The following is a 24,087-nucleotide window of genomic DNA, read 5'->3' on the forward strand; positions in this document are numbered from 1 at the left end:
TAATAATAATAATAATAATAATGCATTACACTGGCTGTAAAACGTATAGAAGTCGTTGTTAAGGGAGAATTGGCTCTCTATACAAATGCGATCTATTATAGGCCCCTAATTATTTATAGACCTTGGCTTATACCACAGAATTCTACTTCTAAGTGTAGAATTCTGTGGCTTATACATAATTCATAGCATCTCTGTACATTTTTATTGCAGTTGTCTTGAATAATACTAATAATTATGTAGATCATTGTTTGCTTGTATATTATGCGGATTGTGGACTTGACCAGGACGTGTTCTAGGATGAAAAAGAAAAGTACTAGATCTAGCAAACTTTGTTTCCAAGATAAAATTATTCTGATACATATTGCACTTTTTTCACTCTCTATAGTTATAGCCTATGCATAATGTATATAATGCAAAAATAGATTGGTGTTGTTGTTGTTGTAGTAGTAGTTGTTGTTGTTGTTTGTTTGTTTTTTTGCAACACTTGACTACAATTTTAAGTATTATTCTTACTTTAAGAGAACTTTATACTTTATAACCTCGGAATGCTGCAGAATGAAATTGCGTTAATGGTGTAAGGCTGGTTTGCCTATTTTGAGAGGATTTATATACTGGAACGTAAGTGTATTTTGATTTTCAAAAATTGAAGCCTATTTTAGTTGCTTTTTCCATTTTGAAACTTGTTTCCTGTTTTGTGTTCTTTTAGGTGGTTACTACAATGACCAGACGAACAAGACCAGTATTACAGACTGTATGCCATGCCCGTCCCGCAAATACTGTCCCCGAGGTTCCACAAATGACGGACTTGATTGTCCTGCTGGGTTTTACTGCACAGCGACGCAAGAATCTGGCTTTCAGAATGCCTGCCCCATTGGAACTTTTAGCTCCCTCACTGGCTTAGAAAGTAAAATATTTTCTCTAATTGTAAATTAAACGTTTGCTGAAACAGCAATTAGAAGTGTTAATTTTTACAAAATCCCTTTGTAGCAACTTGTTGGATATTTTGCTTTTCTCCAGAATGCCATACATACTGCGTGTAGGCCTGTTGTTAATAATATCTATCATTTTTTAAGTCAATGAACTACCTCCATATGCCCGAAAAACCGATGCGAATTTCGGGTGCGAAATTCGCGTGCGAACTATTTTTTTCGCGTCAACCTTTTTGTCATTGTGTAAATCCATATACCGGAATTTCGCAGGGCCGAATCCGAAATTCGCATGCGAAGATTTTGTTTCGCACGAGGGAGCGAAACTTTTTTCTTCGGCACCCGAATTCTTCGTGAAGTGGGTGGGGCTTATTTCCCGCCAAATCTACTTCAAAGGAACGAAGCAGCATAGAAGCACTAGGTAAGTGGGGAAAACGTCGAAATGTTGATTTCCTTGGTTCGAGAGAGAAGTGTTAAAACTAAGACTGAACAGAGGTGTTTATGTTCAAGGTGGCTGCCATTTCCTTGGCAACCACGTTTTTTTAAGCTTGTGGGAAACTTTCGGGAGTCTATGTAATCTAGATCTAGATATATCTATGCTATCATTTATCGTTTAAATTATGTAATAACAAAAAAAAATAGCATTTCACTTAACCCCCCCCCCCCCTTAAATGCACTTGAATACAACCTCTAACATACATTAATTATAACTTAAGATTGCTGTCAGTGCCGCAGCCACATCAGCCAGCGCTGTCGGTGTTAGGACCGATCGAAACTTCGAAAAGAAAACGACCCAAGAAAGCAAAGCTAATGAAGGAAAGGCCATCATCAAGTCTGGACAAAGCAATTTAAAGCCTGCTTTCGTAGGAACAGGAGTTCTAGCTGCAAAATTCTCTCGTTTTCAACGTAGAGTGCTTGCTCTGACTGAACTGGTGTCGTGATTTCAGTTAGATGACGGATACGAATTTCGGGTATATGGAAGGAGGGCTCTTTTTTCATCGCACGCGAATTTCGTGTAACCCGAAGTTCGCATCGGTTTTTCGGGCATATGGAATGCCAGCTTTACTCATTCTTCTTCCTCGTTCTCACTCGTGTTATTTCTTCTCTTGTCTAGAAACTAACATTATTTTTAAAACCCTTGATATTGCTAGTGTGCCTGTTCATAATATCTTTTAGTAGCTTTGGCAATACTTTGGAACAAATTAATTCAGGGTGTGCTGTTGCACAACTTCTGTAGTTCGTTCTCATGTTGACATATTTGGTCAAATTACGTCTAACAAAATTTTGAGGTATATGTGTGGGTTTTGTTGTTATAAAAAAGTAATAAAGCTGTCTTTGAATTGGGTGGCCACTTATCTTTGTATTTATACTAGATCTATTTGTTAACTCAGTGTCTCATTTGATTTGTGCTTTCGTCTGTAAGTCCCCCCAACCAACAGATCAGTGTTTTTATAGCCTAAAGATATAGGAACCATGCGTTTTCATAATATGTAAAGTATGGAAATATTCTTTCGTTTTGGGGAAGTAATGCTTTTTAAAGAAATGATTCAATTGATTTGTTGTAATTAATTTTTGTCAAGTGCTTATTTAGTAGGCCTACTCAGTGCTGAAGTTTTTCATTTCATTTTCAAAAATGTTTGTAAGCAGTGGTTTTGTTCTTCCCCAGAGATGAAGAAGTAAAATCAGTTTTTTGACAAGTTTTAGTTTGTTGTCAAATTGTTGTTGTGTGAAGAAAAATAGATGAGAGTTATTTCAGCTCATTCTTGCTATAGGGACACGACTTGTACAAAGATCTGCTTTTGGACATGGTACTGCAGCCAATGGAAGGGTGAAGTTATCATTATGGTCCATCTCAAGATAGGAGAGATAGGAGGCAAAAAAGTCAAATATTATATTATATGCATCACCTGTCAGTCCTTAGGCACTGCAAACAGCTTCTGTGATACACTTTATGTTCCATCATCTCAGGGCAATATAAGGTCAAGTCATGTTAACTAAAACTCATTTCATATGTAGGCTACAATCTGGGTTTTCTTTTCAAAGCAGGTAACATCCACCTCTTGGTGCTCATTTGACCTTATGCGGTCGCGAGCACCGTAAAACCATAGGCCTACTAATTTATTTTTTTTAAAGCAGGTGAAGCAATTTTTCTGATTACCCCTCGCAGATGGCACAGAATGTGAACCATGCCCGGCAGGGTTCTACTGTCCGGCCGGTTCGGCATCCGAACCAACAACAGCTCCCACCCCGTGCCCGCCAGGTTCGTACAACCCATTGCCGATGACTGGACACCCTACCAACTGTATCATGTGTGACCCGGGCTTTGCCTGTCCGCAGTACAACCAGACTGCAGCCACAATGCCTTGCAAAGAGGGTAAGTTTGCCTAGTTTCATCTTCTTTAGTTTAGTTTTAGTAACTTTTTTACGGCACTTGCAACACAATAAGATCGTATAAGTGCCAAAGATTAGAGGTATGTGTAACAAGAGAATAACAGACATGAAAAAGAAGGAGGAGAGATATGTTGTTATCAATCCAGGTGGTCACTTCCTATGTCATCAATCACTTCGATGCGACAGGCGTTTTTGATGTCAGATGAGCAGATGGTGAGATCAGGCCGGCTGAGAGTCAAGTGGGCTCTGTTAAGTAGGGTAGGAGTGGAGTTAGCATTTTGCAACACAGAGAGGTTGCTGGTTTCACAAAGCTCCTCGATCTTTTGGCCTGTGCTGTTGTAGCTGGTGTAGCCCCATTCAGGGGAGTGGCCATTGAAGTCACCCGCACAAATGGTTTTTCCGTAGTTAGTTGACTGTAGATCAGATAAGTCGCATGTTATCTGTGGAGGGCTGTAAACATTGTAAATTGTAAACTTCCTACCAATATGCCATATGGTGGCCTTCTGGGTATCAGTTGGTTGGGCAGACGACAAGTGTACGACATCTCCCTGAACATCGTTCCGCAGGTAAGTGACTACACCGCGGCATCCTGTGCATGTGCAGGCGTAACTGGTGTATCCTGTGAGGTTCAGGTCCGTACCTTTGTGTAGGGTTTCTTGAAGGAGGGCAACATGAATCTGCCTGTCCTTCAGGACTTTGAGGAGTTCTGTCTTCTTGTTCCTCAAACCACAGATGTTGAGTTGCAAGAGGTTAAGGGAACTCTTCTTCTGGTTGGGTATGAAATTGGCTCTCTTCTCCCGCCGAGAGCTTTTCTGTGCTGGTTTAGCACTGTTTCTGTGTGTATCACCAGTAGCTGACTTGTCGCTCAGAGCAGCCTGGTGATTGCCCTGCCTGGAGCGGACCTTGTTTAACGAGGCGACGTCCGAGCTCGCATGTAATTCTTTTCTTTGTGTCATGGCATTGAGGACTGGGGTGTCTGTGGACTGCCTGCCCACCCTGAGAAGGGGCCATGCACGTTGAGGATACGTGGTGCAAGGGTTTTCATGAGGCTGGAAAGACCTAACTGCCCTGTGACCGTGTAATTCCGGTAGGGTTCACGTTGCCCATTCCCCGCCACCAATGGCTACTGGCTATAGTTGTCTACTCTTGCATGAGGTTTCGGCCAAGTGAGAAAGCCATTGGATCGTCACGTCCTGGGTCGTTGTGCCTTTACTAAGAGGTCCACGGTCAGAAGGCAAGTCAGGCACTCCGCTCGATCCATCCTTGCATCCAGACCTCTCCAGACTGGCTGGTTTCTTCTCAGCCACAGAGGGTGTGTTGATAAAGGAGGGGGGAGGGGTTTGGTTTGTTGGCGCCAACAACTCGCCATTCGCCAGAGCCGTGTCAGTGGAAACAGGGACCGCCACGGGCAGGTACGGTTGGCTGGATTGGGAGAAGCTGTTTGAGACGCTTAGGCATTTCTCAATATTTAAATGAGACCCATCACCAGTCCTTGATCCCCAAGGAGGAGAGATAAGACGACAGATGTTTGATAGGAAAGACGAGGCAAATCACACCAGAGCACCTGCCAAACTGCCAACCACCCACAGTGTATAATATATTTGAAGTCAGGAGCATAATATTATTATTGATATCTGATATTGTGCGAGAGAGTGAGTTTGATGTTTGCGCCGCCCATTCTCACTTTATGTAGGCCTATTACTTTGCGCAAGTCAAACATCTGCTGTAAATTATTCTATCCTTTCCATATGGGGCTTCATGAATGAAAAATGCTGAAATCAAGAGAAAAGCCTGCAAGTTGCATACGATTATTATAAGTGGAAGTGGAGCTTTTGAAAGCTCAAAATTGTGCAAACTTTTCTCTGCCAAAATTGGTCTCATTGGCCATAACAGAAGCCTCAAGTCATCTCAGCCATTAATTTTCTATTTTACTTTTAATATTCTCCGCTGCAGATGCATTGGTTATTGACAGATGAACTATTATTATTATTATTATTATTATTATTATTATTATTATTATTATTATTATTATTATTATTATTATTATTATTATTATTATTATTATCATTGTTGTTGTTGTTGCTTTTATTGTTATCATTATTTTATTATTATTATTATGATAATAGTAATGGATTGAATTAACATCCAATTCATAATGATATTATACAATCTTTTCAGGCCATTATTGTCCAGAGGGCACTATACAGGACGACCAGTTTGACTGCCTGCCTGGAACATTCACCGGCCAAACAAACTTGACTTCGTCCACCGAGTGTGACCCTTGTCCAGAGACTTTGTACTGTGGCTTTGGCACAGGTGAGGACATTTGTGCATAGATGTGAAGAATTATTATTTGTGAATACACAGCTCAGGGTGTTTTTTCCATTTATGCCTTTCATGTTTGAAGGTACTGTACTTGATTATTGTTGAAGTTCATCTCCGATGTTGTGTTTAGCTTTACTTTTTTGTTAGCTTTACTTTTCTTTTCATATTCAATTTTAATTAGAGTAAGTTTAAAGTTTTATGTATACCTGAATGGGTTTTTAACGGTCCTGTACAGCCAAGAAAAATATCTCTCTTGGTTTATAATAAAGTAGGCCTTTTACCTTATCTTATCTTACGTTGCTTTGGAACGTGCGCTTCTAGTGTTTTAGGAGTTGTAGTAATACTCTTTGCCTTTGTGCAAAAAAACGTGAGATTGACTCCTGTGGGGAAAGTTTAGTAAGTATTTTGGTCTTGCTTCTTTGTTGTAGTAAACCCGCACAGCTGAGCCCTGTTTGGCTGTGACCTGCAAGTTAATACAGCCCTCCTTAGCCCTCTGATTGATTTTAGCTCTTTCAGTGCTACAGATGAGAATACTCGCGAAACCTGGGCCCCCTCCCACACTCTAGTGCCGAGTATTTTCGCATTCTGGCTAGCTATCATTATAGAAAGAATTACTCTTTCTAATCCATACCATGTTATTTGAACTTAGGTTGATGCACAATGGGAAAGATCAAGGAGACGTATTTTCTTCTCGAACAGCCCTTGAGCCCCGTAGTTTTGATTGATTTCTCTGAGTAGACCTAATTTCATGTTGCCATAACAAAACTGCCCAGTATAGGAGGGGAGTTTACTGCTGGAGCGTTCAGCATTGAATGAGCTAAAACGGGCATATAGGCTGCATTTCCAACAACTGTGATCGTTTGGTGGCTCGGGTAGGAGATTTTTAGCTCTTTCTGAATGCATTAGCCTAGCATGGTTACTTTGTAATTTCCCCCCCACATGTTATCAGATCAATGGCTTTTGATAGAAATTAATAGTTTTAGCTGGCTTTGTCAATAGCTTCATCATACTTCTAGGCTCAATCAGATCATTTTAGTGAGAGTACAGAAGAACTGAGAAAAAAGGAAAGAGAGCAGAGATGATTCACCTGAACTAGTGTGGTTGTATTCCTCAACACTGAACATAGATGTCAATGAGTTTTGTTTCCTGATAAGAGGTGTCAACTTCTTATGGTGTGTATTGGATCTACTGTTACCCCTCATAGGGCTATGGGAATCTTTTGTGGGAGGTAAATTAGTGTACTTTGAGAAGGAAAAGAAATATGTTACAATTGCTGTCAAGTTCTTTCAAACAAGTTGAGCTAAATGGTTGAGGGAATACGTTTCTTTATTTTTTCCTGGAAAAAAAAATAAATTGCCACTTTGTGATCAATACCATATCTACATTGCATAATATTGCTACAGGAATGGAATATACAGAATGGTTAACAAGTGCAAAACTATCAAGTGGTTCAAATGTTGCTGGACATCTCTTGTTTTGAACCCTTTCTATAACAAGTCTTCGGCAAAGTTGTAGTTTCTTTTTGTGTTAAAGAAACTTTAAATAAAAGTTTTGATATGTAGTGTGTAGTGCATTTTCCAAATTTTTTTTTTAAAAAAGCTTATTTTAGTGTCTGAAGCATTCATCTGGCTCTCATAGAGATTAGTCCCTTTATTGTACCGTTTACATTAGCAGCAGCAATGTGAGCATTTTTCTCAAGGCTAGTTTTTTTTATGATTCTCACTCATAAAATGTGTGCTTTGTTTCTTGCTTCAGGTGTGACCTTCAACCCCCCTCAGCCATGTGGTCTGGGCCACTACTGCCCGCTTCAGACACCGTCACCTGACCGCTACCCATGTCCACCCGGTACTTTCACCAACCGGTCGGACTTGTACGAAGAGGCTCAGTGCAGTACCTGTACACAAGGCTACTACTGCATCGGTAAGTCAAAGTACTTAAAGACAGGATGTTGAGACACATCAGTCAAACTGCTGAAAAAGATGTTGAGACATATGATAATTCAAAGTGCTCAAAAAGATGTTGAGACATATAAGTCAAACTGCTTGAAAGATATTGAGACACAATAGTCAAAGTGCTTAAAGACAGGATGTTTAGACTTATAAGTCTTAAAGAAAAGATGTTGAGGCATCAGACTTATAAGTCTTAAAGAAAGGATGTTAAGACATATAAGTCAAAGTGCTTAAAGAAAGAATGTTGAGACACATAAGCCATAAGTCAAAGTCAAAGTGCTTAATGACAGGATGTTTAGACTTTTAAAGTCTTACAGAAAGGATGTTGAGACATATAAAGTCAAAGTGCTCAAAAAGCTGTTGGGACATGTTAGTCAAAGTGCTTGAAGAAAAGATTTTGAGACACATCAGTCAAACTGCTTAAAAATATGTTGAGACATATAAGTCTAAGTGGTTAAAGAAAGGATATTGAGACACATCAGTCAAAGTGGTTAAGGAAAGGATGTTGAGACATATAAGTCAAAGGGGTCAAAAAGATGTTGAGACATACAAGTCAAAGTGCTAAAAAAACCTACCTTTGTTGATGTAGCCAGAGACTGAACCCACCAGCTTTTGATAGAAAGTCCAACACATTTCCTCTAACTGACAATGCCCCTAAAATAAATAAAAAAGGTGTCAGGTATCAGAAGGAGATGAAATTTAGTTCTCTCTCTCTCTCTCTCTCTCTCTCTCTCTCTCTCTCTCTCTCTCTCTCTATCTATCTCTCTCTCTATCTCTCTCTCTCTCTCTATCTATCTCTCTCTCTCTCTCTTTTGTCAAATAGACACATACACTCACCTGATTATTCCATTGTAATAGTATTTACTTATTCTCCATCCAGGTGGTCAGTCGGCAGAGACAGACACCTGTCCCCCAGGCTACTACTGTCCTGCAGGGACTGCCCACTGGTCAGATTACGGATGTCCAAACGGTACCTACAACTCCCTATATGGAAGGTGGGAGGAGTCACAGTGCCTGAACTGTACACTAGGTAGGTGAAAGTGGGGGGAGAGAGAGAGAGAGTGACAGGGGGAGAGAGAGAGTGACAGGGAGAGAGAGACAGAGAGAGAGAGAGAGGAACAGAGGGAGAGAGAGAAAGTGACAGAGACAGAGAGAGAGAGAGAGAGAGTGACAGGGAAAGAGAAAGACAGAGAGAGAGAGAGAGAAAGTGACAGAGACAAAGAGAGAGAGAGTGACAGGGAAAGAGAGAGACAAAGAGAGACAGAGAGAGAGAGAGAGACACAGAGAGAGAGACAGAGACTGAGGCAAAGAGAGGGGAAAGAGAGAGACAAAGAGAAAGAGAGAAGCGGAGAAAGAAATAACTGAGAGAAGACTGCATGTAAGATACATGTGTTCTGCGCTTCTTATCAATCGGCACAATCTTTGCACGTTTTAGTGATCGTAGCCTATAATTGCACTGCAATCTTAAGATTGCGCTGCACGTTTTAACAATCATATAATTGTATCATTCTTGTGAGCTCTTCAGTTTCATGAGATTATTTTGATTTTGATTTTAATTTTCATATCTTTACACTTTTGAAAATATAATTATGAAAATGTTCCTTGATGTGAGTAAAAGAATAAAGATGGAAGTGAATTTAAAAAAATAATTAATTAAAAAATATAGAATAAATTAAATGTACTTTCTGAACTTTGAGTTTGATACTTGACATTGTATCATTCTTGTGAGCTCTTCAATTAATTCATACATTAATTTTAATTTTAATTTTTGATGTTTACACACTTTTGAAAATATATGTGAATGTTCTTTGATTTGAGTAAAAGAATAAAGAAGGAAGTGAATTTAACAATTAAAAAAAAAATATAAAGTAATTTTAAGATTGCCACGCAATTATGCGATCGTTAAAACAGAACACATGTACTGTACATATTAGAAATCCAATGCTTGTCTGCACTATCTTCATCAGATATGAGTGCTTTAGACAGTCAAGTAAGTGTTCTTGGTTGTTGGTTTTTGGTTATATTAGATACCACCTTCAAGATAGGTTTACTATTCAAGGGACAACAACAACATTTTGATATCTGTCTGCTATATGGCCGAGCTGGCGCAGGAAGCATGGAAGAAACTCCCTTAAAAAAAAAAATCGAGTAGGGTTGCAGCAGAGATTAAACTTGGATTTCACTAGGAAGATTCTCAAATCCTGGGAAGTAGTTAATTGCACAGTATAAGAATATCTTTTCAAATAGACTGTCAGTAACATGGTTTCCTGTAATCCTTTTCTCCAGGTCAGTACTGTGAGTTTGCTGTCACCGTACCTGAAGACTGCCCAGCTGGCACTTACATGCCCTATGGAGAGGATGGATCAGGAAATGTTTTAGGTTAGCATTTGTTCTGCTGTACCTTTTAATTTTATAGGGGGGGGGGGGGGGTGTTGTATAAATATGTAGTGATTTTTCCGGTTTTGTAAAGGTTTTGAAACAGGGAGTGTAAACTAAATTCTTTAAATTCTTCTATTTGTTCAGAGAAAAATTGTCCTCGGCAGATGTATTGGTCATTGCCAGATATTGATGGAAGAGTCATTATCCTTTCCCTGAATCCTTGATGAATCTCAATCTATGAGGATTTAAGAGTTTATTTGAAGACAGGCTCATGATTTGTAGCTACAACAAACTTAATAGAAATTGACCACCATGTCCATTCCGTGGTGTGTCTGTGGTGCACCACCTGTGGGTGGTTGATGGGTGCTCTGGTGTGGTCTACTCCTCCTTTCATATCAAACATCTATCGTCCTTATCTCTCTACCTTCTTTTTGTGTTGGTTACTCTCTTATAACATCTCAAATCTTCGGCATTTATATGATCTTATTGTGTTGCAAGTGCTGTAAAACGCTTACTAAAACATAAAAAGCACTCCTGCCCAGTGTGTCTGTCACACTTCAATGCATGAGTAGTTGGTGGATGCTCTGGTGTGGTTTGCTCCTTCTTTCCTGTCAAAATCTATCATCCTTATCTCTCCTCCTTCTTTTATTTGTATGTTACTCTCTAGTAACAACTCTAACCTTCGGCACTTATATCACCTTTAATATTGCAAATGCTTTAAAAGTCTTGCTAATATAGGAATCAAAAATAAATGTTTAAAAATATCTTTAACAAGAAAAATGTTTGCTACAAGAACATGCCAAAGAAAAGTGAGTTTGTCAGAAGTGGTACACTAAACTAATACTTCCATGCTGTCTGTCATACAGGGGTACCTGCTAAAGGCGCCCCTGACTGCCTGGAATGTCCGGGCGGATCTTTCTGTGTGCAGAAAACCATCACTCCGGCTGACTGTAATGTTGGCTTCTACTCAGAGCCCGGGCAGTTCGGGTGTGAAGTTTGTGAAGCTGGGTAAGTTTCCTCCCCTCAGAAATGTGTGTCCATTTTTGTTGTTGTTAATATCATATCAGTAGTTTATAATACTGGCATTTTTTTGTCCTACTCAGCGACATATTATAATGTTTGCTGGTGCCTTGAAACTATAATTGTTGTTGTTGTTAATATGATCATATCTGTAGTTTATAATTCTTTATCTCCGGCAAGCCAATCCCAGTATCTTGCAGTCGGAACCACTGTGCCGGAGAGCCACTCAGGCACATTCCTGTACGACAACTTTGACATCAAATAAGTTTTTAGGAATGGCTGAAAACAGATCTCTTACATTTACTGGGAGTTCCAAGAGATGTATATTCATGTGACTTCTAAATTTTGTACCAAAAGAGGGCCTCGGTGTAGTGGGTTTATCCTCCCTCGGAGATAAAGAGTTAAATGAAGTATGTGGGGCAGTAGAGCCACGGGTAAACAAAGAGTAACATGGACTAACAACATCAAGACATGGACTGGCCTGGGTATAGCAGAATCTGCAGTAGCAGCTCGCGACCATGAATGATGGAGGGTCATTACATGTCAACCTCTGAGTCAGAGGTTACACCTCCTGGTGTCCAGATCAGTCTCCTGTGGATGTCCACTCTCACAGAATATAAAATCTTGAATTGCTTCTATTTGTGCCGGTGATAGTAAGGCTTACCTTGTTGAGTCCTAAGTGGGAAGACGGTCGTGTGCTCTTTCTGGGGCAGATTTCTGCCAGTGTCTCTGAGATAAACGTTTTCCTATATACCACTGTACATCAGCTTAATTCAAGACTTTCGATATTACTCTTAAGTTTGATCATTATTATCATCATTGTTCTTGTTCTTGTTCTTCTTGTTATTTTGTTATTTTTATTATTATTATTATTATTATTATTATTACAACTGATTGTGTCAGTCCTGGGTATAGCCTGCATAAAAAAAAATGTTATGTGGAGATAGGTGTCAGGAGTAATACACAGCAACAAATTAGAAAGATATAAAAGTTGCTCCAGTATGATTGAAAATGAAGGGCTTTTCCTATGAAGAATTTGATAGATCAAGTTAATTTTATACAGTAGCGCTTATTCTTTATAATGTACAATGGCTTTTACTGAGTTTGATTCTAGAAGCTCTTGGGAGCTTGTACATGTATACATCTTCTTAAATTTAGGTGGCGCTTTGGGTAATTTTTTTTGCTAAGAAGATAAAGAAGGAGGAAAGGGGATTGTTTTCTGAAAGTGGCAAATTTGTGTAAAGTCTGTCAGTAGATATAATAAAGATACTTCATGTCATACAGCAAGAAGCTTCAAGAAAGCAATAATCAAATTATCGTAATCTTAGAGCTGTAAAGACTTCATTCTTATATCATAGATGATATAAAAACAACTTACTATGCGCAATTCAGCACTTATTATATTTTCACAGATACTATTGTGACAATGCGACCACTTCAGAGACAGACATGCTGAACAACAAGAGGTGCACTGGTGGAAAATTCTGTACTGATGGTCTCACTTCTCTATCCTTGGCCACTGACTGCACCATTGGCAAATATTGTCCTGAAGGTATGGTGCTTGGACAACAAAACCTATTGTGCTGGAAAAAGAAACTTTCAAAGCTTCATGATTGATCAATTTGCTGTGTAGATAAGACCAGTTGTTGCACTTCAGATTTGAAAATGAGCTACATTTTCTCACTTGTGTGAGATGGAAACAAAGGGAACAAAAATTCCTTACAATAGTTTTTATCAAGTCGTAGAAATTCTCTTTGTATTTCCAGGTTTAGGAGATTTTTTTAGCTATCCATTTCAAAGAATAGTGCTTAGGATATGGTTTACCTTATCCATACACCCTGGGGTCATTTTGTACCCCTAGGGTTGTATTCTTCACGCTTTAGAATACTTCTAGTACGAAGATCTCTTTGAAACTTTCAGCATTTCTCAAAAAATCATTTTGACAGACTGCAATGCAAAGCGTGCGGATCGGATTAACGAGTAAATTTCTTCTTTGGAAAGTGGTGGCACAGATTTCTCCACATCGTATGGATACGAAAGTAAAACACGACGTACGGATAGGGTTAATGTATTTCTAACTTGCTTTTCTTTATTTTTTCAAAACATTTTTCCTACAGTCAGATGGGAAATGAGAGGTCAATGGAATAATTTATAATTATTTGCAACCCCCCTCCCCCACACTGGAATTTTGGTTTGGAATAGGAAGTTCTGGTTAAGAGAACACTGATTTTGAATGGACTAGGAATGAAAAGTACTGCTTGGAAAAGTTTTGAGAAAATGTTTATTCAATACAGTGTGAATTTACTCTTGAATTGGAGTATTTATGACCTTATAAAAATGTTGGCGGATGGAATACAAATGATGGTGCAGTTGCATAAAATAAAGAGACTAAACAATACTGCTTTAAAATTGGGCAATTGTAAAGGTTTCAGTCTTTGTGAAGCCAAATGGAGTTCCTTCATAACTTGTTTCTTAGAAAGGAAAAGAAAGAATAACTACTTTTCTCATTTTTGTATTGAAAGCCTTAGCCTATTCCAAGACTGTAGTGATTATTCTTTCCCAAGTGTAAAGAAATAAGGAAAGTTTTCAAAACCTGAGACAGAAGTTGAAGTGTCATATGTGAGGCAGCGTGGTGAGTGGTGAAATCAGGTGCTCGTCAACACAATGACAGTGAAGAAACTGGCATTTTTTCCTCTGGTTTTGGAATTTATATCGGATATTTGTTTTTTTGCTCAACACCTTTCATACCCATTAAAGAACACATTACTGTGTGGATTTTACTGAAAAACGTTGATTAAAGGCACAAAAGATGTAAATTTTCAGTTTTCACAGACTCTCAAGCAATGAAAATAACCAAACTTAGGTGGCCATTTTCTACCTTTGAAACCAAGCAACCTCACCTTCTTCAATCTCAAATATCGTGACTTTATTCAAGACTGGCGGGGTTTTTTTTTGCTAATAGCAAGACTACTGAACAAGCTTAAAGTTGATACCAATAATTCTACATGCTCAAAAATTGACAAGTGCCTGATTCCACTGAGTCGTGACAGAATATATTACTTTGAGCGTTCCTTGTCTTGTTTCTCAGCTACTCCGGAAGAGCTGAACTGCCCTGTGGGTACCAAGAGAGAGACAGTTGGAGCTGCTCTCGTGACTGACTGCCACAGCTGTGACGCAGGCTTCTACTGTGCTGAAGGGTCCACCGACGAGACGGGCCCCTGTGAGCGCGGCTACTACTGTCCCACTGACTTCACAAATCCTTACGCAGCCTCCCCTCCCACAATTGGCTCATACGGGCCTCAGCAGGTAATGATGTCCTTTCCGTGTACTTCTTTGGACTCTTTTTTTATAGTTTAGCTGAGTAGTCTCGTAATGCTAAAGATTGCTTCCTAAACTTTTTCTTTTTGTGCTTTGGGATAGATTGTCAGAATAGAATAAAGAAAATTAGAGTGTTTTGTGAAACTTTTGTATGACTAAACGCTAATGATGGGAAGTGTCTTATGGAGGACATGGTGGATTTGTTTCTGAAGTAATTCACGTCAGCTTGTAAAGGAAAATGTATATAAATTTTGTATGTAGGAAACTAGACTCCTTAAAAAAACTTTTGTTTCTATTTGAAACAACTTTTTCTTGTTTAAAAAAAAACTAAAGTAAGTGAGATTCTTTTCCTTCCTGAAAATCCTTCCTGTAACTTAAATGTACAATCTGGGTTAACCTAAGCACACATCCAAGTGTGACTACCTTTTCCCATCTGTGCACTGAATGCAATCTTAGCATACAATGATGTACATGTACATCATAGCAGTCACCGAACACTAGCGCCAGTACACAGGTCCTAAAGGTTCAGAGGCCAGGCAATGTTTAAAGGGTTTTACAGTGTTTGTTTATTTTTGTAAGGTTTTATGGTGCTCGCAAATGCAAAAGGTCATATGAGCGCCAAGGGGTGGATGTCAACAGTGAAGTCCAAACGGGGAATGAGACTGACTCTGCTCACCTCTCTAGCCTCAACAGCACAAAGTCTCTTTCGACTTTCAAGGCACCCCGGAAATAGTAGTTCACAAGACAGTGACAAACATACAAAAGAATTAAAAGTCTACAAAAAAATTAACAGTCTAGCAAATAAAAAATTATATCATGTTCTCTATCTTTTTTCTTTAGGAACCATGCCCTGCTGGCAGCTACATGGATGAAACCGGTGCCCAAAATGTGTCGGTGTGCAAGCCGTGCCCGATGGGTCAGTACTGCCCCCAGGCCAGCATCAGCCCCATCGACTGTCCACAAGGCTACTACTGTGAGGCTGAAGTGGGAGAACCTGCACCTTGTCCCACTGGTCGCTATGGAAATGATACAAGTAATATATTATTGTCATATTTAAAGTATGTCTTGGCCCTTTTTGTCATTCCTTAGTCTTAGGGACATAGGAATGAAAGAGGTAATGCACATGCTCTGAAATAGAGAAGTTCTTGTTTGGTTCCTGATTTTTTAATATTATGTCAATGAGGAATTTTCTTACGTTTTCAGTACCAGTGTTAAAGTTGCGAGTCCAAGAGCCTAACCGCTTATCCTATTGACATGCTTCGTCTTTACTCAACATAGATGTCTTTCCTCCCCCCGTGACGTTACGATTGTGAGTCCGAGAGCCAAACTACTAATCCTATTGACATACTTCTTCTTTACTCTACCTCAATTTCTTCCCTCTCTCCCCCCCAGGATTGACCACTTTGACAGACTGCCCGTTGTGTGACCCTGGCAGTTACTGTGACGCCCCAGGCCTACTGCAGCCCAGAGCTCCTTGTGACCCTGGCTATCTCTGCTACTCTGGCGCTAAAACGTCTGGCCCCATAGACGGTGTGACAGGAGTGTTGTGCCCTGCAGGGGGATATTGTGTTCTTGGTAGGTCTTGTTTTGCTTATTTTATACTTGTCGTTGTTTACTAGTCAGGGTAGTCAGTTACCCAGACGAACATGTCAATGGCCGTCAGTCAGGTTTCTACATAACTTTTACCGTAACACTATAATAATTATGTGCTGGCAAAAAAGGTCCGATTAACAAATATTTGGTTTAGGCTGTATTTTAGAGCTGAAAGCTTACATTTGAGGGCTATAGTCAGATGGTTCATGACAAAAAAAACCAAAAACAAAACAAAAAAACTTTTATGATTTTTTTAAAATATAAAAAATATTGAAAGAAAAATGGCCAAAAATGGGAGCCAAAAATTTCTTTATTGTGTTCTTTTTTTGTCCAAGGCTTTTTTGGGGGGATTTTCATTACATTTGCAGGTAGACACTACGAGATTGTTATAAAACTTTGTAGTGCGGATCTTTTTGATTGAATAATTATCTGAAAATTTACTTTTGCCCCTAGAATCTTTCTTTTTAACCTGAAATGCCCTTAATGGAGGGAATTGTTATAGGAAAAGTTTCTTTGTTGCTGCATATTGAGACAAGTGATGACCAATAAGTAACATTGTGATGTAGACTGAGTTTTAACGTGTATGTCTTTATTTTGAGGGAAACAATGTCACTTAGTATAATTGTGTACCTTATGTTTCCAGATATTTTAAAAGCCTTGTAAAATTTGTCTTTAGACTCAAAGCCAAGTATTTCAGTTTTAGTCGAAACTGTTATCAAAACATAGCTATAGTAGTACAGGAACACTTGTTAGAAATTGCAAGGGTCAATATAGATGTGAGTGAGCTTTCTTGAAAGTTATTTTCACAAAAACAAAATGCCATGCTTAGTGTCACATAGTATTTAATTACTTTAGATATTAATAGATAAAGGTAAATTCCTTTAGATGAAATCAAAATTATCAAAATTATCTGAAGATTGGAATAGATTTCTATTGTCAGTAGTAATTCTGGGACCTTTACAGGGCGTGGGGTTTATTTGCTACCGCACGGTTGTTAGAACTTGCACTTAAACAAAGAGCCTTTATTGTGGGTGGTTGGCAGGTACTCTGATGTGGGCTGCTCCTTCTTTCCTATCAAGCACCTGTCATCCTTATCTCTCCTGCTTCTTTTTTGTGTTTGTTACTCTCCTATAACACCTCTAGTCTTCGGCCCTTATATGACCTAATTATGTTACAAGTGCCATAAAAGACTTACTTAAACAGAACAGGACCCTTTGTATTATGTACATATATTCTCGCCAGGTTCCTATGTGGCAGCCCCGTGTCCAGCAGGCACATACAGCAACGTCACCGGGGCGGTCAACAACTACGACTGTTTCGAGTGTGATCAGGGCTACTACTGCTCCTCCATCGCGGGTGGGGAGCCCACAGGCATGTGCTGGGGGGGCTACTACTGCACCGGTGGGGCCCGAACTCCAAGGCAGAATATCACGGACCCTGGTAAGTTTCTTATTTTTTGGATGTTTTCCAAGATGACGGATTGGTACTGTGGACATTTTAAAACTTTGTTGTCATAGTTATAGTAAAGAAGTAAGTAAGTAAGTTTATTTAGTATTTAAGGCCATTGGCCTACTTCAAAGCATATAAAACACTCATTTGTTAAATAAAGTTTCTATATGAAAGTGTACAAACGTAAGAAAAGAAGACCAAAGATGACATGGAGACAAGTGGTACAAGGGGAAATGGAAAATGCGGGGACATAATGGAAACAGCTAGAAAAGGATGCACAGGACAGCTTCGCCTCTCACATAAGGGTGAATTTATTAATTTCCACTGATAGAGATTGTTATTTAATGGCAGGCTTACAGTTATCGTAAAGAAGAAAGTATTTTGTAAAGAATGTTTTTACGATATGATAAGAAAATACAGTGAAATTATCTGTAATGTAAATCTTTGGCTGCTGGAAAAGTGTAATAAAACCTGAGCACGAAACAAGTTTGATAAGGTTGCAGGTTTAGGGGGTTCGAGCCACGGGCCTGATGTTGTGTCCCTGGGAAAGGCACTTTACACAAATTTTCCTCCCTTCACCCAGGAGGGAATGGGCACCCGGCCATAGACAGCAAAAGATCTTGTCAGTATGTTAGTGTTTTAGCACCCATAAATGGCAGCTTTCACTGCATGCTTCCCAGGAAGTTGAGGTTGTTTCAGAATGTTCTCAGGTCTGCTGGGGTAATAATATATATTGTAAAGCACATAGAGCTTGCTGTTGAGTGGGGATTTGCGCCATACAAATGCTATTTATTATTATTATTATTGTGAATATAGTTTCAGACTCGAGGTCTTTTCACTATTCCAGGTTACTACTCTCCTAATGGGTCCGCCTCACAGATAGAGTGTGAGATTGGCCATTACATGCCATACCCAGCGTACAGCTATTGCTTCGAGTGTGATCCAGGATTCTACTGCCCCAACAAGACCATGACAGAGCAGATTGCGTGCCCTGAGGGCTTCTACTGTGGCAATGGTAGCTACGTACCCCTAGATTGCCCGCCCGGAACTTTCTCTAACAAGTAAAACACAATTTATATACATAGCTTTAAATAATTTGTTGTTTTTGTGTAAATATGTGTCATGATGCGGTGGAATCAGGCAAATGGAGTTATATTATATGTATCATCTTAAAGCTTGTTCATTTATCTTGATTTTGAAAAAAAATACTTCCCATCTTTTTTCAATAGAAGTCAAAATATTTCGGACAGAAAGAGATGTGGTTTCAGAGGTAAAGCTAGCGAGAAAATGGCTACCAAAGTTTGGCGACTTCCAAAGCTTGAGAGTTGTTGAGAATTGCAAATTTGCATTTTATGGGTCTTTATTCACAGTTTTTCTGTAACATCCACACAGAAATGTGTTTTTAAATGGACGTAAAAGATGTTGAGCCTAAAAAAGAAAATTGGAAAAAAAAATGCCCAAGGGCTAGAAAAATGTCAATTTCTTTGGCTTCATTACTTTGAAGAGTGCCTGATTTCACCATACTGCATCTCAATAATTTATACATTGCCTTAAATATTTTGTTGTTTTTTAAATAAATATATTTATCTGGTATTATGACTTATACCTTCAGAATCTCACAATGTGCAGATGCATTTTTAGTAATGTTTAACAACTGAAATTCAGGGGTTATGGTTCTTCAAAGCTGCCCGCTTCAAAAACAGAAAGACAAAAGAATTTCTTTGTCACCTCTTCTGTCAGATTAAGGGTAACAATGTCTTAGACCAATAGCATTGTATGTGATAAAGCTTTATGTATGTGACTGATGTGTATAGAAAAGACAGAGAAAACTGGGTGTATATGTATGTGTGTGTGTGTGTGTGCGCGTTTGTGTGTGTATGTGTGAGAGAGAGAGAGAGAGAGAGAGAGAGAGAGAGAGAGAGAGAGAGAGAGAGAGAGAGAGAGAGAGAGAGTGACTTAGTGAGTGAGTGAGTGAGAGAGAGACAGAGAGAGAGAGAGAGAGAGAGAGAGAGAGAGAGAGAGAGAGAGAGAGAGATATGCCCAATACTTTCACAAGATTTCACCATTTTACTGTCTCAGTTCTATCAGAACCCATATGGCACGGTTAGATAACAGCTCAATCTCGACAAAGCAGTCATACACCATTTTTAAAAGTGACGTATAAAAGAGTCTTACACTGAGCAGTCAGTCAATCCGTCCTATGTACACTGCAAAAACAAGTGCTTAGAGAGTGGCGCTGGTAGTTCCTACTTCTTTTCTTTCCTTTTGTTGTTTCTGTTTATCTATCGATCTTGTTCTTTATCCGCTTTAAATGACCATTGTTGTGTAAGTAGTTTTTCTTTATTCGAACAAACAAATATACACTGCAGATACGTATGTGAGTTAGAAAAGTCTGTATGGTGAAAATAATTACATTCAAAATTTTATTGTCTAAGATGGCCACCTATTGTTGAGGCGGGACACAGGTGATGTTTATCTAAAAGACTTTTTTTGGGGGGGGTCTAAATACCCCCCCCCTTTTTAAAAAAAGGGGGGGGGGGGGGGGGGGCGGGAGGGGTGTGGTTGGTTTTTAAAAAAAATCTTTTGGTAAGGTTTTACGGCGCTTGTAGCTGCATTTGAGCGCCAATGGGTGGATGTCAACAGAGAAGTCCAAACAGGGAATCAGGCTTTCTCTGCCCACCTCTCTAGCCTCAACAGCTCAAAGTCTGCTTCGTCTATCAAGGCATCCCGGAAATACCAGTTCACAAGAGAGTGACAGACATACAAAAGAAGTAAAGAAAAAATGACGATAATGAGGATGAGGAAAGAAAAACCTGCAGTTCCCCCTATGTGGTTCCGGCACAGTATGAGTATGACATTGATAAATCAGCCCATTCACAATTCTACTATGCATAAGAACATATTAATATCCCCCCTTTGGGAATGGCCTAAAGATGATTGTCTTGGCTAGGTAGTCGTTAAAGAGGGTTTGACAGTAGTTACACTTACCCCCCATTGTTTTATCTCTGTCTGTCTGTTCTCCCAGGACACACCAAGTGTCTGTTGACAACTGCACAATATGTCCCGCCGGTTACTACTGTCAAGACAACGGTGCCACAGGCCCGACGGGCATGTGTAAGGCTGGACACATCTGCTACGAGGGCGCGCTCGACGATGACCCTGTGTACAACGACGATGCCTCCAACAACAACACCATCATCACCTGGGGAGACACGTGTCATGCTGGGTAGGTGTTGATGGCTGTTAACTGATTCAGCCCGCAGCGCCGCTCACAGCAACTGGCTATCTCTTGTTTTTTTACGCAGAGCCGGCTCTTATCTATTTCTCCCTTTTCTTCGCTTCACTTTCCTCTCTTCTTTTTTCCCAACTGCTTACATTTCAACCCTTTTTTCTGGTGTCATTGAATAGTATTTTTTCTATTCTGAACATATATATGCCACTTTTAAAGGTTTTATCAAATTCAGATATTTCTTTATTTTTATGAGACTATCCATGATGTCAAGAAGCGGTCACAAATTATTTGCTGGCTGAATTAACTTGAAAGAGCTGCTCTGCTTTTTGACACACGCATACACAAGAACACACATGTGGGCAAACACTTGAACACACGGATAGACAGACAAACAAACGTGCAGGTGGACATATAACCTCCTGGACAGACACACAAACTCACATATGGGTGAACATATGAATACCTAGACAGACACACAAACACATGTGGGTGAACACATAAACTCCCGGACAGACACACAAAGCAAGGGTCCACAGTGTAATGGTTTGACTCTTTTAACCTAATTCTTAAAGAGCCTGACTTCAGTTCTCAGGTTGGAAAGGTGTTACCATCTATAATTTTTCTTCTGCTTTCATTTTGGGTGTATCCTATCAACTGGGTTGACCTTGTCTGACAGGGCGAAGAATCCAATCTCCTGAATGATCTAACGTGTGTCACTCAGGGTGAAAATATTTGCAGCAAAGTAACAAAACATCTAGTTTGATTCACACTTTTGTTCTATATATCTTATATTTGTGAAGTGTACTGACAAGATGAGCTACTTCTCGGATTTTAGACTAATTGAAATCAACTTTATAGGTAAAATTTGCACAATTTGCAATTATGGAATAATAAAAAACACGGTAGGCCAAAAGTTGAAAAAAAAAAAAATGGCATCAATTGTCAATTTTGGGCTAATCTCTCTATTTGAGAATTGGGAGCACGGCGCACCGGCAGTGGAATTTTAGTTGCTGCGGGGGGTTCTCCGCCGGGCACCTTATCACGTCGGGTCACGGGGGTCAGCTCCTTGTCACCGCTCTGTCTGGGCCGACTTAATTTTTGGTACTTTTCAACGTATAAATTTAGGTGTATCCTTGTATTTATGGTAATTCTCTTTTAGTGCACCCAAAGCATGCATTTCTGCTCTTGAGACTAAAAAAAGAACGGACGTTGTAACTTGTCTGGTTATTTCGTTAGACGCGCTGGAGTCGGCAATGCTAAATTGTAATTTTTTTGGGACAAAAAAAATCAATTTAAAAAAAGGCCTGGAACATGAACGACATAGCAATGGTGCAGATACTCAGAAAAGATGGTATCTGCGCATATAATAGAAAGCTGTAATTTTGCAACTTTATTCATCGGGTACACAATTCGCTATGAAGTAATTCCTCCAAATACAACTTTATGTGTCTAATATTATAATCGTGAATATTCGCATGTTTTCTCAAAAGTTTATAACAGTTACCATGAAGTTTCTCTATGAAAAGTACAAATCGATTTTAGTGCCAGAATACATCTTCAATGTTAAACATAAACAGTATCTGTTACACTGCAGAAATTCCTTACTTTTCTTAAAACGCTAAGTCTAGGTTTTGTAAGTTGAGTGAGTAATAGAGATGACTTCTCGTAATTGGGTTATAAGAATAATTTCTAGCTTTCCAGGGACACTGAATCAGCACCAGACTTTTCCGGCTTTATTTTTCGTTTCTATGACCATTTGCAATAACTGACAATGTGACTGATTTCTTTACATTCATAATTGTGTCCGCGCATATTTCCCACACAAAAACTAAGAATGAATGTGTTAGCTGTCATTATTTTTATTCCATAAGAGAAGTTTATCTCTACCCATGTATTTGCACGGTTTTGTGGGTTTTTTAAATCGCTTATATTATATCTTTTTAGTTGTATGCAGGCTGCCACAGACACAGCATGATTCATGAACAACCACAGAGTAACTTTCTCTTGTTTAATAGTAAAATAAGAGCTAACGCTGATCGTCTTTAGTTAAATAATGCAGATTTGTGTCTTTCGTCTCTTATAACTTGACTGTTACTACTCGCGCAGATTTAAGATTTTTCATGGTAAAAGACATGATTTTCGTAGTCAGTTTAACACAGATTTTGGAGAGATCTGTCATGCCTTTATAAAACTAACAATCATTTATTCATTAGTTTGTAACTAAAATGGGAGAAATTGGGTACTCAACAAACACTTGTCTAGAACAAAAACTAAGGCACAGAAATTAACCATTCTAATGCAGAATAAATCTCAAGACCTTGAGCTTTTAGTTCATCCTTGTAATGGTTTGCTGTGTGGAATGGGGAAGAAGTTATCTCGTTTTAAAAATAGTCAAAAATGTGAACTTCCTAACCGACACCGGCAAAGTCGCTTCAGGGCTCATTAACCCCGTGACCCGGAGCCTGAGAGCTCCGGCGGGCTGCTGAGTCACGCTAACTAAAAGTAACAGAATCGGGCGAAAAGTGACGCCGTGGGAGAAGTTGCTCATTTTGTCAGCACGCCTCACATTTCATTGTACTCATGGCTTGCCACTGTGATGTAATGATTGTGAACTGGATTTGTCTGGAAGAAGACGGGGGTTTGAATCCAAATGATGTCTAAATTATTTCACTCCTCATTCCTAGTATACATCCTCCCGCTCCAGAGTCCTGGCAGTAGACAGAATGTTTAACCTTCAAAACCACTGGCATTATGGATGCATTAGACAAGTCTTTTTTTAATCAGATTGCCTGAGGAAACTTTTATTCAATAAAACTCTGCCATTATTTCACAGGTATTACTGCCCAGAAGGCACCGCGTTCATGATTCCATGTCCGAGAGGGACTTACAACCCAGACAGAAGTGGCCAGTCGGAAACTGCAGACTGCAAACAGTGTGATCCTGGGAAGTACTGTAATGGGACGGCCCTCACTGAGCCTACAGGTACTTGTTGATACTGCTTTTCTTTCATTCACTGTGCTTATAGATGGAGAGAGGACATCAATCTTTAAACGGGGTGCCCATTGCAGATGGGATCGGGTCGGGGCGATCGCCCCCACTCTTCGCCTGAAAACAAACGTGTTTGTTTTGTTTGTTTTTTAGATGACAAGTTAGACGCGATCGGCTTGTGCCACAATAGCCGCTTTGCGCCCTGAATCGGTTGAACAAACTGCCCTGACCCGACCCAATCCCCAATGGGCACCCCGTATTAGATGAACTTTATTTTATTTATTTTCCATAAGTAGAAATTAACATAATTATTTTACTTTCACCAACTTCAATAAGACAAATGAAATTATGACTTTGTACTAACAATATAAATTAGGACATTCACTTCAAGGATGCACAAATGTACACATACTTACATTAAAGATAATCACTTGCAAAAACATATTCAAAAGTCAAACTACCTCTGTCTGTCTGTCTGTCTGTCTGTCTGTCTGTCTGTCTGTCTGTCTGTCTGTCT

At 39.3% G+C, this 24,087-nt stretch overlaps 1 protein-coding gene across 1 annotated transcript in view; it reads left to right on the top strand.

Moving 5' to 3' along the window:
* LOC101857262 overlaps window positions 1–24,087 on the top strand; it is a gene marked incomplete at its 5' end in the record, with an annotated part of 202,740 nt that overhangs the window by 26,039 nt on the left and 152,614 nt on the right. The window contains 15 exon segments of the mRNA XM_013085073.2: window positions 707–904; window positions 3,094–3,300; window positions 5,496–5,633; window positions 7,398–7,562; window positions 8,472–8,621; window positions 9,878–9,970; window positions 10,837–10,978; window positions 12,403–12,542; window positions 14,079–14,296; window positions 15,149–15,341; window positions 15,701–15,883; window positions 17,144–17,341; window positions 18,198–18,411; window positions 20,376–20,576; window positions 23,416–23,564. Coding sequence (XP_012940527.1) covers window positions 707–904; window positions 3,094–3,300; window positions 5,496–5,633; window positions 7,398–7,562; window positions 8,472–8,621; window positions 9,878–9,970; window positions 10,837–10,978; window positions 12,403–12,542; window positions 14,079–14,296; window positions 15,149–15,341; window positions 15,701–15,883; window positions 17,144–17,341; window positions 18,198–18,411; window positions 20,376–20,576; window positions 23,416–23,564 — 2,589 coding nt within the window.

Source organism: Aplysia californica, unplaced genomic scaffold (assembly GCF_000002075.1).
Source record: "Aplysia californica isolate F4 #8 unplaced genomic scaffold, AplCal3.0 scaffold00341, whole genome shotgun sequence".
NCBI lineage: Eukaryota > Metazoa > Mollusca > Gastropoda > Aplysiida > Aplysiidae > Aplysia > Aplysia californica.